At 35.2% G+C, this 16,237-nt stretch overlaps 1 protein-coding gene across 1 annotated transcript in view; it reads left to right on the top strand.

Annotated features, from left to right (window-relative positions):
• LOC141546641 (peroxisomal acyl-coenzyme A oxidase 3-like) overlaps positions 1–16,237 on the top strand; it is a 95,684-nt gene that overhangs the window by 13,057 nt on the left and 66,390 nt on the right. Inside the window, exons 2-6 of the mRNA XM_074274610.1 lie at positions 7,919–8,093; positions 9,511–9,744; positions 11,493–11,567; positions 12,543–12,632; positions 15,213–15,356. Of these exons, the coding sequence (XP_074130711.1) occupies positions 7,919–8,093; positions 9,511–9,744; positions 11,493–11,567; positions 12,543–12,632; positions 15,213–15,356 (718 nt within the window). The remainder of the gene's footprint in view (positions 1–7,918; positions 8,094–9,510; positions 9,745–11,492; positions 11,568–12,542; positions 12,633–15,212; positions 15,357–16,237) is intronic.

Below are 16,237 nucleotides of genomic sequence, written 5' to 3'. Positions count from 1 at the left end.
ATTCTGGAGAGCAATCTGGAATTATGCCCAAAAAGTTATCAAACTGTGCATACCCTTTGACCCAGCAGCGCTACTACTGGGATTATATCCCAAAGAAATACTAAAGAGCGGAAAGAGACATATATGTGCCAAAATGTTTGTGGCAGCTCTTTTTGTAGTGGCTAGAAACTGGAAGATGAATGGATGTCCATCAGTTGGAGAATGGTTGGGTAAATTGTGGTATATGAAGGTTATGGAATATTATTGCTCTGTAAGAAATGACCAGCAGGAGGAATACAGAGAGGCCTGGAGAGACTTAAACCAACTGATGCTGAGTGAAATGAGCAGAACCAGAAGATCACTGTACACTTCAACAACAATACTGTATGAGGATGTATTCTGAGGGAGGTGGAAATCTTCAACATAAAGAAGATCCAACTCACTTCCAGTTGATCAATGATGGACAGAGGTAGCTACACCCAGAGAAGAAACACTGGGAAGTGAATGTAAATTGTTAGCACTAATATTTGTCTGCCCAGGTTGCATGTACCTTCGGATTCTAATGTTTATTGTGCAACAAGAAAATGATATTCACACACATGTATTGTACCTAGACTATATTGTAACACATGTAAAATGTATGGGATTGCCTATCATCGGGGAGAGGGAATAGAGGGAGGGGGGGTAATTTGGAAAAATGAATACAAGGGATAATATTATAAAAAAATATATATATATATAATAAAAAATTTAAAAAAAAAAAAAGAAAAGAAAATCTAGAGCCAGCTACCCCTATTTCTAGTCAGTTTTTCCCCCCTGTACCAATGCTCTGTTACCAAACAAAACTTGAACTTCTAGTTCTTATCCATGCTCAGGATTTGACTGTGGGGAGATGGGGGAGATAAATCTGCTGATGATAATATCTGTCAGCCTTCATGCCCATACCATGGGCTCCAGACAGAGTGGGGAGCTTTGTCTCCCTCTAATTGTTCTGCTGAAATAAATTCCCACAATGGCTTCTCACTCCAAACATGCTTTCTTTAGTTTGTATTCTATTCCAAAACACCGTGCCAGTGTCTCATCCCTGAGATACTGGACTCTCCTCACTTGAACCTTAATTTAGTGATTTATTTTAATGTTGTCTTTGGACTTTACTGCTAACTCTGGACTTTGTCTAACATGTCCTTGTCTCTCTTGGCACATAGTAAAGAGTTTAATAAATATTTGTTGATTTGTTAATTTGTCAATAGTCTTTTTCCCCCTAAATTTAGAATGTTATTTTCCCCAATTACTTGTAAAAATAATTTTTAACATTTATTTTTAAAACTCCCGAGTCCCAACCCTTCTTCCCTCCCCACTTCCCTTATTGAGAAGGCAAGAACATATATTTCCATATTAGTCATCTTGTGAAAGAAAGCATAGGCCCCAAACAAAACAAAACAAAAAACCCCAAGAAAAATTTAAAAAGCAAAATAAAAAAGGGTATGCTTCAATTTGTGTACAGATACCATCAGTTCTTTCTCTGGGGATGAATAGCATTTTTCATCATAACTCCTTCAGAGTTGCCTTGGATCATTCTATTTTTTTAAAAAAAATTAATTATTCATTTTTAAAAATTATTTTAATAGTTTTTATTTACCAGATATATACATGGGTAATTTTACAACATTGACAATTGCCAAACTTATTGTCTAATTTTTCCCCTCCTTCCCCCCTCCCAGATGGCAGGTTGACCAATACATGTTAAATATGTTAAAGTATAAATTAAATACAATATATGTATACATGTCCAAACAGTTGTTTTGCTGAACAAAAAGAATCGGACTTTGAAATAGTGTACATTTAGCCTGCGAAGGAAACTTGGATCATTATGTACAGCCAAGTCATTCATAGCTGATCATCTTATAATGTTGTTATTTTTGTACTTGGCACATTTTACTTTGCATCATCTCATGGAAATCATTCCAGGTTTATGAGATATTCTGCTCAACAGTACAATTTTATTCCATCATAGTCACATACCACAATTTGTTCAGCCATTCCCTAATTGATGAGCATCTCCTCAATTTCCAATTCGTTGCCACCTGAAAAGAGGTATTATAAATATTTTTGTACATATAGGTCCGTTTCCTTTTTGTTTTTTTTAAATCTCTTTTTGGATACAGACCTAATAGTGGTATTGCTAGTCAAAGGATATGCATGGTTTTATAGCCTTTTGGGCATAGTTCCAGATTGTTCTAAAAAATGGTTGGATTAGTTCACAGCTTCACCAAAAGTACATTAATGTTTCATTTTCCTCACATCTCTCAACATTTGTCATTTTTCTTTTCTGTCCTATTAACTAAACTAATAAGTAGTGCCTCCAATCAATAGTAAGTTAAAATATTTTTTCATGTGGCTATAGATAGCTTTGATTACTTCATCTGAAAACTTCATGTCTTGATCATTTATCAATTAAAGAATGCCAGTTATTTTTATAAATTTGCCTCAGTTCTCTATATAGTTGAGAAATGAGGCCTTTATTAAAGAAACTTGCTTCAAAATTTTTTCAGTTATCATTGCTAGTTATATTTCCCTCCCTCCTATTCCTATCCCTATTTATCTTATTCTGTCTCTCACTCATCCCTCCTAAAAAAAGTTTTCCTTCTGACTGCCCCCCTTCCAATTTTCCCTCTCTTTCATTCCACCCCTCTTTGTCTTATCCTTTTCAATGCCTATTTTTATGTAGAGTAAGATGCATTTCTGTAACCAATTGAGTGTACTCTATTATTCCCTTTTTGAGTCAAATCTGATGACAGTAAGGTTCACATACTTTGCCCTCACTTTTAGAATTTTCCCTTCTACTGTGAAAAATTTTTCTTTCCTCTTTTATAGCAGATAATTCATCCCATTATACATTTCCCTTTCTCCCAGGGCATTCCTCTTCCTAACTCCTTAACTTTTATTTATTTTTAGATGTAATCCCTTCATATTCAACTCACATCTGTGCCTCCTGTCTATATATTCTGCTTTTAACTTCGTAATAATGAGAAAATTCTTATTATCTTCCCATGTAGGAATGTAAATTGTCACTCTTGATATCCATTTCCTCCTTACCAGCAAAGTTTCTATTCAGTTCTGGTCTTTTCATCAAGAATACTTGAAGATCCTCTATTTCACTGAATATCCAATTTTTCCCCTGAAAAATTTCACTTAATTTTGCTGGATAGATCATTCTTTTTGTTAATCCTACTTCCCTTCAGAATGTCATGTTACAAACCCTCCAGCCCTTTAATTTAGAAGTTGCTAAATCATGTGTTATCCTGACTATGGCTGAATGCTACTTGCATTGTTTCTTTCTTAATATTTACAATATTTCCTCCTTGACCTAGGAGCTTTGAAATTTGGCTATAATATTTTTGGGTGTTTTCATTTTGGAATGTTTTCTTTTGGTGATTAGTTAATGCTTTCAATTTCTGTTTTATATTTTGGTTTGAGTATTTCATGGAAGTTTTCCTTGATAATTCCTTGGCTCTTAAAAAAAATGTTTGACTTTCAGGTAAGTACAATAATTTGAAAATTCTCTCTCCTGGGGAAAGGGAACCACATGTGCAAAAATGTTTGTGGCAGCTCTTTCCATAGTAGCAAGAAAGTGGAAATTGAGTGGAGGCCCATCAATTGGAAAATGGCTGAATAAGTTATGGTATATGGGATATTATTGTTCTGTAAGAAATGACCAGCAGGATGATTTTTGAGAGGTTTAGAGAGATTTATACGAACTGATGCAAAGTGAAATGAGCAGAACCAGGAGATCATTGTACACAGCAACAACAATATTATACGACAATCAATTCTGATGAATGTGACTCTTTCCAACAATGAGATGATTGAGGCCAGTTTCAGTGATCTCATGATGAAGAGAGCCATCTACACCCAGAGAGAAGACTACAGGAACTAAGTGTGGATCATAATATAACATTCTCACTCTTTTTGTTGTTGTTCATTTGCATTTTGCTTTCTTACTCATTTTCTTTCCTTTTTGATCTGATCTTGCGCAACAAGATAATTGTACAAATATGTTTACATATGTTGGAGCTAACATATATTTTAACATGTATAACATATATTATTACATTACTTGCCATCTAAGGGAGGGGGTTGGGGGAAGGAGGGACAAATTTGGAACACAAAGCTATGCAAGGATCAATGTTGAAAATTTATCCATGCCTATGTTTTGAAAAGAAAATTAATAATTAAAAAAAGTTCTCTCTCCTGAATTTATTTTCCAGGTCAATTGTTTTTCCAGTGAGATATTTCATATTTTCTTCTATTGTTTATTTGTTTCCTTTTGGTTTATTGTTTCTTGATTTTTTCATTAAGTCATTAGCTTCCATTTGCTTGATTCTAATTTTTAAGGAACTCTTTCTTCACTGAGCCTTTTTACCTTTTGGCCAATTTTACTTTTTTGGGGAATTTATTTTTCTTTAGTAAATTGTTAGGCCTCTTTTTCCATTTGACCAATTTTGCTTTTCAAGGCATTCTTTTCCTCATTGACTTTTTCTACCTCTTTTACCATTTAACCTAGTCTGCTTTTTAAGGTGTTATTTTCTTCAGCATTTTTTTTTGTGTCTCCTTTGCCAAGCTGTTGATTCTTTTTAAAATTATCTTATTGTATCACTCTCATTTTTCTTTTTTTAATTTTTCTTCTACTTCTCCTACTTGATTTTTGAAATTCTTTTTAGACTCTTCCATGGCCTGAGATTTTTCTTGAAGTTTTTAAATGTAGGAGCTTTGACTTTGTTATTGTCGTCCAAGTGTTGTTTGGATCTTCCTTGTCACCACAGTAACTTTCTATGGTCAGAATCTTTTTTTTGTTGTTTTCTCATTTTCCCAACATATCACTTCACTTTTAATATTTTGTTAATGTAGGGCTTTGCTTCCAGGATGTCCCAAGCTTCAGGAGGTTTTGTAGCTATTTTCAAAGATATTTCTAGGAACCTGTGAGTTTTCAATTCTTCCAAGTTAGTATGCTCTAAGGAGAGTTACAAGGAACATTATTGTGAATCCATTCCAATCTACCTTGACAAAGAGTATCCTCTTTATATATCCTCTTTTTATATCCACTGATATAAAATTTGTTGTTTTTCAGTTGTTCAGTCATGTCTAACTCTCCATGGACTTTACTGTTCAGGGATTTTCTTAACAAAGATATTGGTGTGATTTGTCATTTCCTTTTCTAGTGGATTAAGATGAACAGAGATTAAGTGATTTACCCAAGGTCATACAACTAATACATGTCTGAGGCCAGTTTTGAACTCAGGTCTTCCTGACTCCAGGTCCAGAACTGTGCCCCATCCTGCCTCAGTTAGAAATGGGGACCAGAAAACTTGACTTAGAAAACTAAAAAATGAACTTTATCTCTGTTTTTTGTATTTTTATTTATCTTGTTAAACATTATCCAATTGCTCTTTAATCTGTCAATAATCTGTTGTACAATGACTGCCAAGTGCAATAGTCAGAGACTGGGTGCCAGATTAATTCCAATTCTGGGATTTCATAGTTATCCAACCTCTGTTTAACCATCCCCTTCAATGGAAAATAGAGAAACATTAAAAAATTAGATCATACCTCTACTTTACTAGGGAACATTCCTATTAAAAAGCCAGTCTGTCTTTACACTCTGATCTCATACTAATTACCTTTTAGATTAACTGAAAACTGCTCACCATCATTCATTGTGGTCCTGTCCTTTTCAGTCTTTGTGTTTTTTTCTTGTGTTAACTCCTGTGCCTGGATGGACTCTCCTTATTCCCATCTATGCCTGTTAAAAAGCCCATATGAGTTTTCCCTCTTCTTCCTTACATTTCTCCTGGAATATTTCCTGCCTGGATCTCCTTTTATTTATTGCAATCTATTTGTATACACATGCATGAACATGTTTAGTTGTCTCTTAATAAATGTTGAATTTCTAAATATTTTGAAAATGCCTACTCAAGACATTTTCTTAATAAAGTCTTCTAAGATCATTTTCTCCCTTCCCCAACTACAAGTAGTATTTTTCTCCTGATGTTTTTGTAGCATAGCGTTTGTTAGGATTTCATATTTACACTTAACTACAGTTTCGATTCAATTCCATTTAATTTATCAAATATTGATTAGGCATTAATTATTTGCTATAAAGATAAATATGAGACAGGGTTTTTTTGAGTTTCTGTTAGAATGAGGGATAAAACAACCCAAATAATTATTGTGCAAAGGAGGTTGAGATTAATACAAAGAAGAATTTGAAACAACATGGAAATCTGAAGAGTTATTGCAGAAATGGGGGAATATTAGGGAAAGACTCATGGAGGAGGCAGGATTTAAATTATACACTCATAGTAAAAGAGGAGAATCAACAAATGAATATGGAAAGTGGGCAGTTATTTCTGGGAAAGGTAGTATTAGCAAAAGCTGGGAGAATACGGAATTCTGCACCAAGGGAGAGTATAATCTACTATTTAATTGCAATGTAAAATACACACAGGAGTTAGAATCTAGTTCATAAGGAGTTTAGAGCCACCTGTTGGAGGTCTTGAATGTTAGAGTTATGAGTTTTTATTTGTCTGATCCAATCAAATTGGGGAATTACTGCAAGTATGAGTAAACAATGACATTACCATAACAGTACATTAGGAGGATCCTTTTGCAGATATATAGGGCATAAATCAGAGGAGAGACACATTAAATGCAGGAAGACTTTGGGAAATCATTACAATATTCCAAGTAAGAAGAGAGAAGTGTCTGCATTGTGGTGCTGGCAGTAGCAAGTGGTACATGGGACTGATATTGAAGAGGTCAAAATTAGGGATCAAGACTGATGGAATAAGAAGCATTGCCAGAGAGTTTGGTCTGTGTGACCTGGGGATGGTGACACTGTTAGAAGAAATACAGCAGTTAGGATTCTGGAAAACCATTACCTTTCCTCACTTGTACACTTCTCCATCTCTCTCTCTCTCTCTCTTTCTCTCTCTCTCTCTGTCTGTCTCTGTCTCTCTCTCTCTGTGTCTCTGTCTCTCCCTCTCTCTGTCTGTCTCTGTCTCTCTCTATCTGTCTCTGTCTCTCTCTGTCTCTGTCTCTCTGTCTCTATCTCTCTTTCTTTCTCTCTCTCTCTCTCTCTGTCTCTGTCTCTCTCTCTGTCTCTCTCTCTCTGTCTCTCTGTCTCTCTTTCTTTCTCTCTCTCTCTGTCTCTGTCTCTCTGTCTCTGTCTGTGTCTCTCTCTGTCTCTCTCTGTCTCTGTCTCTGTCTCTGTCTCTCTCTCTCTCTCTCTCTCTCTCTCTGTTTCTCTGTCTTTGTCTCTCTGTCTCTCTCTGTCTCTGTCTCTCTCTCTCTCTCTCTGTCTCTCTCTCTGTCTCTCTGTCTCTCTGTCTCTCTGTCTCTCTCTGTCTCTCTCTCTCTCTCTCTCTCTGTCTCTCTCTCTCTGTTTCTCTGTCTCTGTCTCTCTGTCTCTGTCTCTCTCTCTCTCTCTCTCTCTCTCTCTCTCTCTCTCTCTCTCTCTCTCTCTCTCTCTCTCTCTCTCTGTATTTTTTTCCTATCAATGATAAGTGATTTGAAGATAGAGACTATCATTCTTATATTAACATCTTTCCCCCAGGGCCGAGCAGCTCAATGAATGTTTGTTGAATTTGTTGACCAAACCTGAATTTGTCTACCTCTTGCTTCCAGTGCTGCCCTCTGGGGCCAAACAGAACAAATCTGACTCTAACATTTCTTCACCTTTGTGACTTGTATTTGTGACAGATATTTAGTAAGCACCTCCAACATGCAGAATACTGTGTTGACTGCTAGTGGTTATTAAAAGGCTGCCTTCATAGAAGTCTTGTTTAAGGAAATGTTTGTTTTTATTAAAATATCTAATAAACTTCATTTTTGATACTATAAAAATGCCAACCTAACAATATTAACTGATTTTTTTTTGCAGAATAATTTCCAAAATGGCACCGGATTCTAAAACAAATGATTACAATCAAAGCTCTCAGAATGCTCTGTTGCCAGATCTCCCTAAAGGCCCATTATGCACTTATAGAGCAAAATCATCCTTCAATTGGAAGGAACTGTTGCTATTTTTAGAAGGAGAGGACATGATCATTTTTAAGGTGAGATGTTTATTTGATATTATGTAAAATGTATCAAGCACTTTATGGGCTTGTCACATTGAGATTTATGCATTTAAGGAGTTGTTAGACTTTTTAGAGAAGTGGACTTACCATCTTACATGTACTTAATGCTTTTTTTCTTTATAAAAACTCTGAGGAATAAGTCATGCAAGTGTCACCCCGAAACTGATTTAAAAACTTGCTTAAAGGGTTAAGGAATCAAGTGATACAATTAAGTCTCAAACTCAGTTCTTTTGACATTAAACCTAATGTTGTTTCATCTATTCCAAAGGAGAATGATATACTCTTTACAGTTTGACATACCTCAGCTTTAAAGCTCCTTTCCAATTCACTGTAATTTTTAAATGATGAAGTTTGAATTATGTCTTTATATAGCTAACTTAGGCAGGCTATTTAGAGATAACAGAACAGAATTAATGACAGAGATCATCTGTTTTGACATTTTGCAAATTAATTTTACCTATGTTGAGTGAAAGAAGACTATATTTTTGATAACTAGAGACTCGATTTTGATGTCATTAAAAACCAGAGCAGGATATTTTGAATATCTTTCTGTTTACCAGCATAAAAATCCTATTGACTGAAAGTAAGACATGTCCTCGACACAAGAGGTGATGTCCTCTGTACTGGCTAGGCTACATCTGGGATATTGTGGAAGTTCTTGGCCTTGCATCTTTGCAAAAGCATTGACCAACCTAGATAAAAGCAGAGGGGACACCCAGCATGGGGTCAAGATTTTGAAATAGGAAAATTGAGTGAAAGAACTAAAATTATTTAGCCTAAAGTTCAGAAGACATAGGGAGGATAAGATATAGCTGGCCTCCATTATTTAAAGAACTGCCACCTGGAAGAAGGCCTGGACATGTTTTCCTTGGCCCCAGAGAACAACTGGAAGCAGAGTAAGGTCTGTGAAGAAGGAAATTTCAGTTCATTTCAAGAAAGATGTTTAGGAATTACAGGGATCAAAAAGTAGAATAAGTTTCCTTAGGAAGTAGCCCTCTACTACTAAAGGTTGTGCTCTAAAAGTAATTTCTAATCATGAGTGGACAAAATTGTCATTGACATATCTTATAACACAGATATTTTGGTTTTTTATAATCCTGGGAGCCCTCCTATCAAAAAGTTCCTGTGATCCTGCTTTTTCCATGTATTTAGTGATCTGACACATTCTTTGTTCAGGTTTGGCAGAACTGCAGGATCCAAAAACAGCTTTGATTTTCAACACTACAAACCACCAGTCAAAGCTAGAGTGCTAACAAGTCTCCTACCATATCTGGGTTTATCAGAAATCCCGTACCTAAACAAATATGAGAATCAGTAATCCATAAAAATCGGTTCCTTTTTCTGTGATTTTTTTGTCTTTAGTACTCTGCTGTTCTTTTTTTTCCTATTCAAGAAAAGACTCTTCTCAGCCTTTGAAAATGATCCTCTTTTTGCTCATCACCCTGGAGAAGAATTGCCTATTGAGAAGTATCGTGAACTAAACTTTCTGCGCTGCAAAAGACTTTTTGAATATGACTTTCTTAATATACAAGAGATGATAAAGAATCCACTGAAAATTTTTATGCTGGTTAACTGCCTAGGAATGTATGATTGGTCCTTATCTGTCAAATACCTTTTAAATATATATGTAAGTATACTTAATTTTTTTTCTAAAGGGGAGAATTTTCCATTTCAAAGAATTTTGAAGATCACTGAAATAATATATCTAAAAGAATTGACAAATATTTTTTAAATTTAATCTTTTTTCTTAAATAAAAAAGAAACCTCTCAGAATTAAAAGCACTACCTTGGATTTTTATGGGCATTTACTTAGGTTCTTATGAGAATATGTTATGGGCACTTTTTGTTCAAGGGAAACTTTTTTTAAAAAAAATAGGAGAAAGTGTAAAAGAGATTGGGAGGTAGAATTGGTAAGTATTGAACAGAGCTGATGCTTTTTTAAAATAATTAATTAATTAATTAATTTTTACAAAAATTTTATGTGTAGGTAATTTTCCAGCATTGACAATTGCAAAACCTTTTGTTTCAATTTTTCCCCTTCTTCCCCCCACCCTTTCCCCCAGATGGCAGGTTGACCAATACATGTTAAATATTTTAAAGTATAAGTTAAATACAATATATACATGTCCAAACAGTTATTTTGGTGTAGAAAAAGAATCAGAGTTTGAAACAGTGTACAATTAGCCTGTGAAGGAAATCTAAAATGTAGGCAGACAAAAATATAGGAATTGGGAATTCTACATAGTGGTTCATAGTCATCTCCCCGATTTCTTTTGCTGAGTATAGCTAGTTCAGTTCATTACTAGAGCTGATGTTTTTGATAGGAAAGCCATTTATCCTACTCTTACTATATGCAATCCTGCATAACTGCATTATTAAATTTGTATGAACAGTTGCATCAATTAGTTAAGTGGTATGATGATGACGATGAAGATATGGTGATAACAGGTCTCCAGGGTCACTTTTTAGTGAAAGGGCTTTCTGACATTTGTTGGGGCTGTTCTTGAATGCACTTAAACTTTTCCAGCTGTTTAGAACCTTTCAGACTTATCTTCCACTGACGTAGCTTTTGAGAACCCAGGGCAACAAGGAGATACTAGATTAGAACTTTAATAGAAAAAGAAGAATCACCATTCATGTTTGCAGTTTAGAATGCTTTAAGGTTATAGTGCTTTCTCACAAAATTCCATTAAGGCAGGTAGGAGAGCTATTTTGACCTCTATTTTACAGACAAGGAAAATTAAATTGAGAATTTAAGGAACTTGTCCCTGGTCACTTAGCTAGTACATGTAGAGATTCTAACCTGTGTTTTCTGATATATCCAACACTCTTTTAATCCCATCTCTATGAAAGCCATGGTCCTAAAAAAGACAGTTAGATTTTCTTCTTGGCCTCTTATATTCTTAATCTTTCACAAATGGAAGAAATAAAGAACTACATCATCTTCCTCTTCATGATGGCATGAAAGATTTCATAGAAACAGATGCAAGTCTTCTCATTTCTGAAATAACACATTCCAGCTTTAAGTTGTTTTATTGATTTTTCTCCCTACCCAATTATAATCCTTTTCAGGTTTTAAAAATTCAATTTGGATTCTTTCTTACAAATCAACTTCTTTAGGTCAGAGATAATGTTTCATCACTAGTATCCTCAGTATTATAGTTCTTAATGTAAAAATAATAAGGACAGGAGAATCATATAATTTTAAATATGGAAAAAATACAGTTCTAATCATCTGATCCAATCTTCTCTTTTACATATGAGGAAGCTAAGGCCCAGAGAACAGAAAAGACTTGGCAGGCATAAGATAGTCTGTGGTAAAGCTGGGATACAGTTCAACAACAGCATAGTTAATTATCAGTATTATATTTTCAGGTTTTTGGTTCTACAATTCAGAGTTTTGGGTCCCAAAGACATAAGCATTTTATTCGGAAAACCTTAAACATGGAGGTAAGTTTAAACATAAGCTGAAAATTCAAATAGGGGGAAGAAAATAGATGTAAGTCTTTAGGAAGGATGATAGGCTTGTTATATCAGTGAATGGTTAGCTCTTTCTGCCATTTTGATTTTATTTTAGACTTTGAGTTACTTTACCTTTGCTCTAAAAGGGTAAAATTCCAGTATTCTCTGAGCAAGCAAGTACTCAGTTACTACTCTGGGAATGTTATCATAACACACAGTGGAAGAGAAACCTAATATTTCCTCCTTCTGTTGGATTCAGAAACAATTGTGATATATCCACAGTGTGAATTCCCTTCCTCCAAAGCAGATTCTAATCTATGGTCTTCCTGGTCTCAAGAACAGTCTTCTAGCCACTCTGCAACATTTTTGTTATGTTCAGAAAACCTCTCTTTAATTGTCAGTTGGTTCCAGATTGGGTATCAGTGTTTCATTAGCAGCCTCAGGCTGACCAATAAAGTGACATGTAGCAATGTTCACAATTTCATTACAGGAAAAGAATTTAGATGAATTACAGGTTAGTTGTGCTGGGATGGTTTTTGAACTTGTGACAGATATTCAAGAGAAAGAGAAAATGGTGGGTTTTCTCCATACCTGACAAGCACCATCTGATCAATTCCTACTGTATACTTCAAGGACCCATTCAAATGTCATCTTTCTCTAATTATTCTGATCCCAAAAAGCTGCAAGAATTTTTTTTCTTCCTCTGAATTTAAGAGGAGTGCTTTATATTTCTTTTATGCCATTTTAAACATTATATCTTTGTACTTCAGTTATTGGTGTTCATGCTTTACGTCTGCTATTAGATTATAACTTCTAGGAAACAGAAACTCTACCTCTTATTTATATCCCCAGTATGGGGCAGAGACTTGAAAATATTAAGAGCTCAATATCTTTTTGTTGTATTGAATTGAGAGGAGAAGGGCATATGGTCATTCTTCATCAACTTTGTGCTTCAATATTTAGATTTTTGGATGTTTTGCTCTGACCGAAGTGAGTCATGGGAGCAATACCAAGGCTATTCGGACAACTGCCCAATATGATCCCACCACTCAGGTTAGTTGTCTCTAATCATGGATCTTTATGTTCTTAATATGAAAATTTCTAGTGTTATTAATTTAAAGCTTTCAAGGTCAAAATTATGTTAATTTTCATTAATAATTATACTTGTAAATGTTTTCATGCTGTATGAAGAGATATAATGTGTTTGATCACAAGTTTGCTCATAAGTACATATATTTTTGAGGGAATTTGTAGTTGGGGGATATATGTGTGAGGAAAACAAGAAGAAAGTATGTTGACCTCCAACCTAATTATCTTTTGAAGTAGCCAATAGAGTATCAAAGATTTTAATGCAGAAGAAAGAAACAAAGTGTACTACTCATTGGATCATGAGGTGCCCTCCGTCCTATAAGTGGACTCTCCCAGAAACCTATGCATCTTGATTTCCTTTGACTTTGCTTTGAGTAGACTCTGTGCGGAGGCAATATCGTGCAGCAAGGCTGCTTTTCAGGTAGTCCTCATTATCTCTCTCTGCCCAGGATACCCCAAAGAGCTTGACAGATTCTTTTGCTCAGTGATTGGCACAGGATGATCTTGTGTATTTGTGCTGAAGGCAGGTCTCTCCTTCTACTGGTGATTAAAGGTGGCTCAGAATGTTGAATTTTACACGGAAGTCTGCTAACTTGGTACTGCTGACTGGAAGCTCTGATATTCCAGGGCCAGTCTGGCCACTAATCTCCCTAAATGACAGGAGTCCACCAGAGGAGACAACTCTAGAACACACAGATGAGAGCATCTTCTTGTCCCCCACAGTGCCATGTAATTAGCTGGACCAAGGCTAAAGATGCAGATATCTGAGTCTGTTCTTCACACAGTCACTGTTCCCTAAGTCACTCAATTTGGATACTCAGCGACAACTTCCTACAAATGCTCACTTGCAGTCACCATCTTCCGAGGAAGCTCTCCCAATTGCTGATGTGGAGAATCCATAAAGATAAAGCCAGTAACAGACAAGATTTATCTCTAGGACTTTTACATGCAGTCATGTGCCCGCTAAGCTGATGCTATAGACAGAGCTTTTCCCTTGGTCAAATGGTTCTAAGTTGCAGGCAGCACACTCCTACCACTAAAATCAGATCCTGACCCAAGTCAGGGTCTGACAGGGCCACCGTGTCAGAACCACGGAATCCCCACAGAACACGGGGTTGCCAGCGTGTGCTTTTGCACATAACTCACTTCTCCGAAGAACCCATGGTATGAGGTGGTCATCCTCAGCTTTGAATCCATCTCCATAATGTGACCCTTTCTCTGAAATAGGAACTTTTGTTTAGTATTGAGAAAAATCAGTCACCAACCTCTGATTATTTTTATCACTAATTAATGTTCTGAGGTAGCAGTGTACAATGATGGACAGATATATTATCATTGAGCTTCTGGTAACTAATTCTTAGTTATTGGGTGTGTGTATCTGTGTGTCTGTGACTGTGAATGCAAGGAAACACCTCAGGAAGAGTACTCACTTTCCTGACCCTGGGATTTTAGGGAGCTGACACCTGGTTGCCGAATTGCATTCCCCCTGTATTTCCTTTGATAGATTTAAAGCTGTCATCATGGGTTTACCTACCCATGTCTTCAGGTGGCTTTTCTTCTGAGTTTATACAATCTACTATGCACTAGTATCCAAAGCTGAATTTTTAGAAAAACTATTTGGCTCTTATCTATGTCTGTAAAACTTTGAGCTGTCTCAAGGGATTTCTTGAGCTATTTTAACATTTGTATTTCTAAACTATACTTAATATTAATGGATAAGATTTTCTCACTGACAAAAATATTTCAGATAAAACCAGTCAGAATGCTGCTTCTGGGCAATGTGACATCACCAGACACATTTGCAGAAAATGTAGGTTAGCAAGGGGTCCAGATAGAACTATTGCCTATAGCATTATTTCTGAAAAGACAACACAGCAGCAGGTTAACATTCAAGATTATACTTATAACAAGACTTTTCAATATATAGTTTACAGGAATTCATTTTTCTTTAAGCATGGAAACTGCCAGTAGTACTTTTAGCGGATATGTTCTCTCAATCCATATAGATCCAAGCTTCTCTGTGCCTTAGTAAGTGGTCTTTGGGAGTTGCTACAGAGGGAAAAAAAACAAACAAACAAACAAACAAGGATTCCTGCTTCATGTCAAATTTATCTGGGCTAGTACTTAGGTAACAGAAGTAGAGCATGTGACTGGGTCTGTATTTGAAACCTCTTGTGAGCCTATAAAAGGTCCAAGTCCATTGTCATAACCTTCATGAATCCAAGGTCCTTTCCACAACAAGACTTTTTCAAGGCCAGGGCTATATTATTGATAAGATTAATGGCCCCAAATGTGTGCTTTTATACAGATTATCATAAACATATTGTCGTTTAAAACTTTGCAAAAAAGCATTATTACTTTTATTATTGTAGTATTATATATAGTCTATATAGTACATATATATATTATTTATTATTATAGTATTATTACTATTATTAGGCCATTCAACTAATTTTGTATTTCACAAAACATTGTGAAACAGCACATTAAAATCCCTCTGACAATATATGCTTAGTTTCCTTACTTCCTTTTTATACTGCATAGGAATTCATCATCAATTCTCCTGATTTTGAAGCTTCTAAATTTTCGATTGGTAATATGGCAAAGAACGCCACTCATGCAGTGGTATATGCCCAGTTATATACCCCAGGAGGCCAGTGCCATGGATTACATTCTTTTGTTGTACAGGTAAAAAGTATTGTTTACATTTTTCAGATTTTATTTTTTTCAATGAACAAAAATCTTTTTCTCCCTCCTGTCTTTCCCTTTTCCGCCATCTTAGGGGGAAAACAAAGAAAGAAAGCAAAAAAAAAGTCACCCTTGTGACTTGCAAAGGTTAAGAGAACTACATAGAATTATATAACTGGTAAGTACAAATTCAAGAGAAATTAATTACCCTCAATGGCCATATCCAAAAATATGTCTTAGTATGTACACTGAGTGTTTGTCAAGAATAGAATTCCTTCAATTAGAGCCCTTAATTCATTTTGAAATTGTAATTCTTTTGAAGTTGTATAAATTCTGCTTGTTTCATTTTGTATTAGTTCATACAAGTCTTTCTAGGTTTCTCTGGACTGTCCCATTAATTCCATTATTTTTCATTTTGTTGATATGCATAAATTTGTTCAGCCATTTCCAATTTGACAAGTGCTCCTTAGGTTCTTTGACACCACAGAAAGAATTATTATAAATATTTTTATACAAATGGTCCTATTCCTCTTTCTTGCTCTCTTTGTGATATAGATCTAGTAATAGTATCACTAATCAAAGTGTATATATGTAGTTTAGTAACTTTTAAGAAAACAAATCCATTACTTATTTATTTTTAATATTCATTTAAATATTTTGGAGTTCCAAATTCTTGCCTCTAGTCCCATGTTGTTAAAAAGCAAAAAGAATAGTGAAAAATTATGTTTCAACTTGCATTTAGACTTCATCAGTTCTCTCTCTGGAGGTGAGATAGATAATATTCTTCATTAAAAATCCTTTGGAATTGTATTAGATGATCACTATATTGATCAGAGCATTTAAGTATTTCATAGCTGATAGTCTTTACGATATTGCTGTTA

The sequence above is a fragment of the Sminthopsis crassicaudata genome, chromosome 6 (assembly GCF_048593235.1).
Source record: "Sminthopsis crassicaudata isolate SCR6 chromosome 6, ASM4859323v1, whole genome shotgun sequence".
Lineage (NCBI taxonomy): Eukaryota > Metazoa > Chordata > Mammalia > Dasyuromorphia > Dasyuridae > Sminthopsis > Sminthopsis crassicaudata.
The sequence above is the reverse complement of the archived record's forward strand: the minus strand, read 5'-3'. Positions and strand labels throughout refer to the sequence as shown.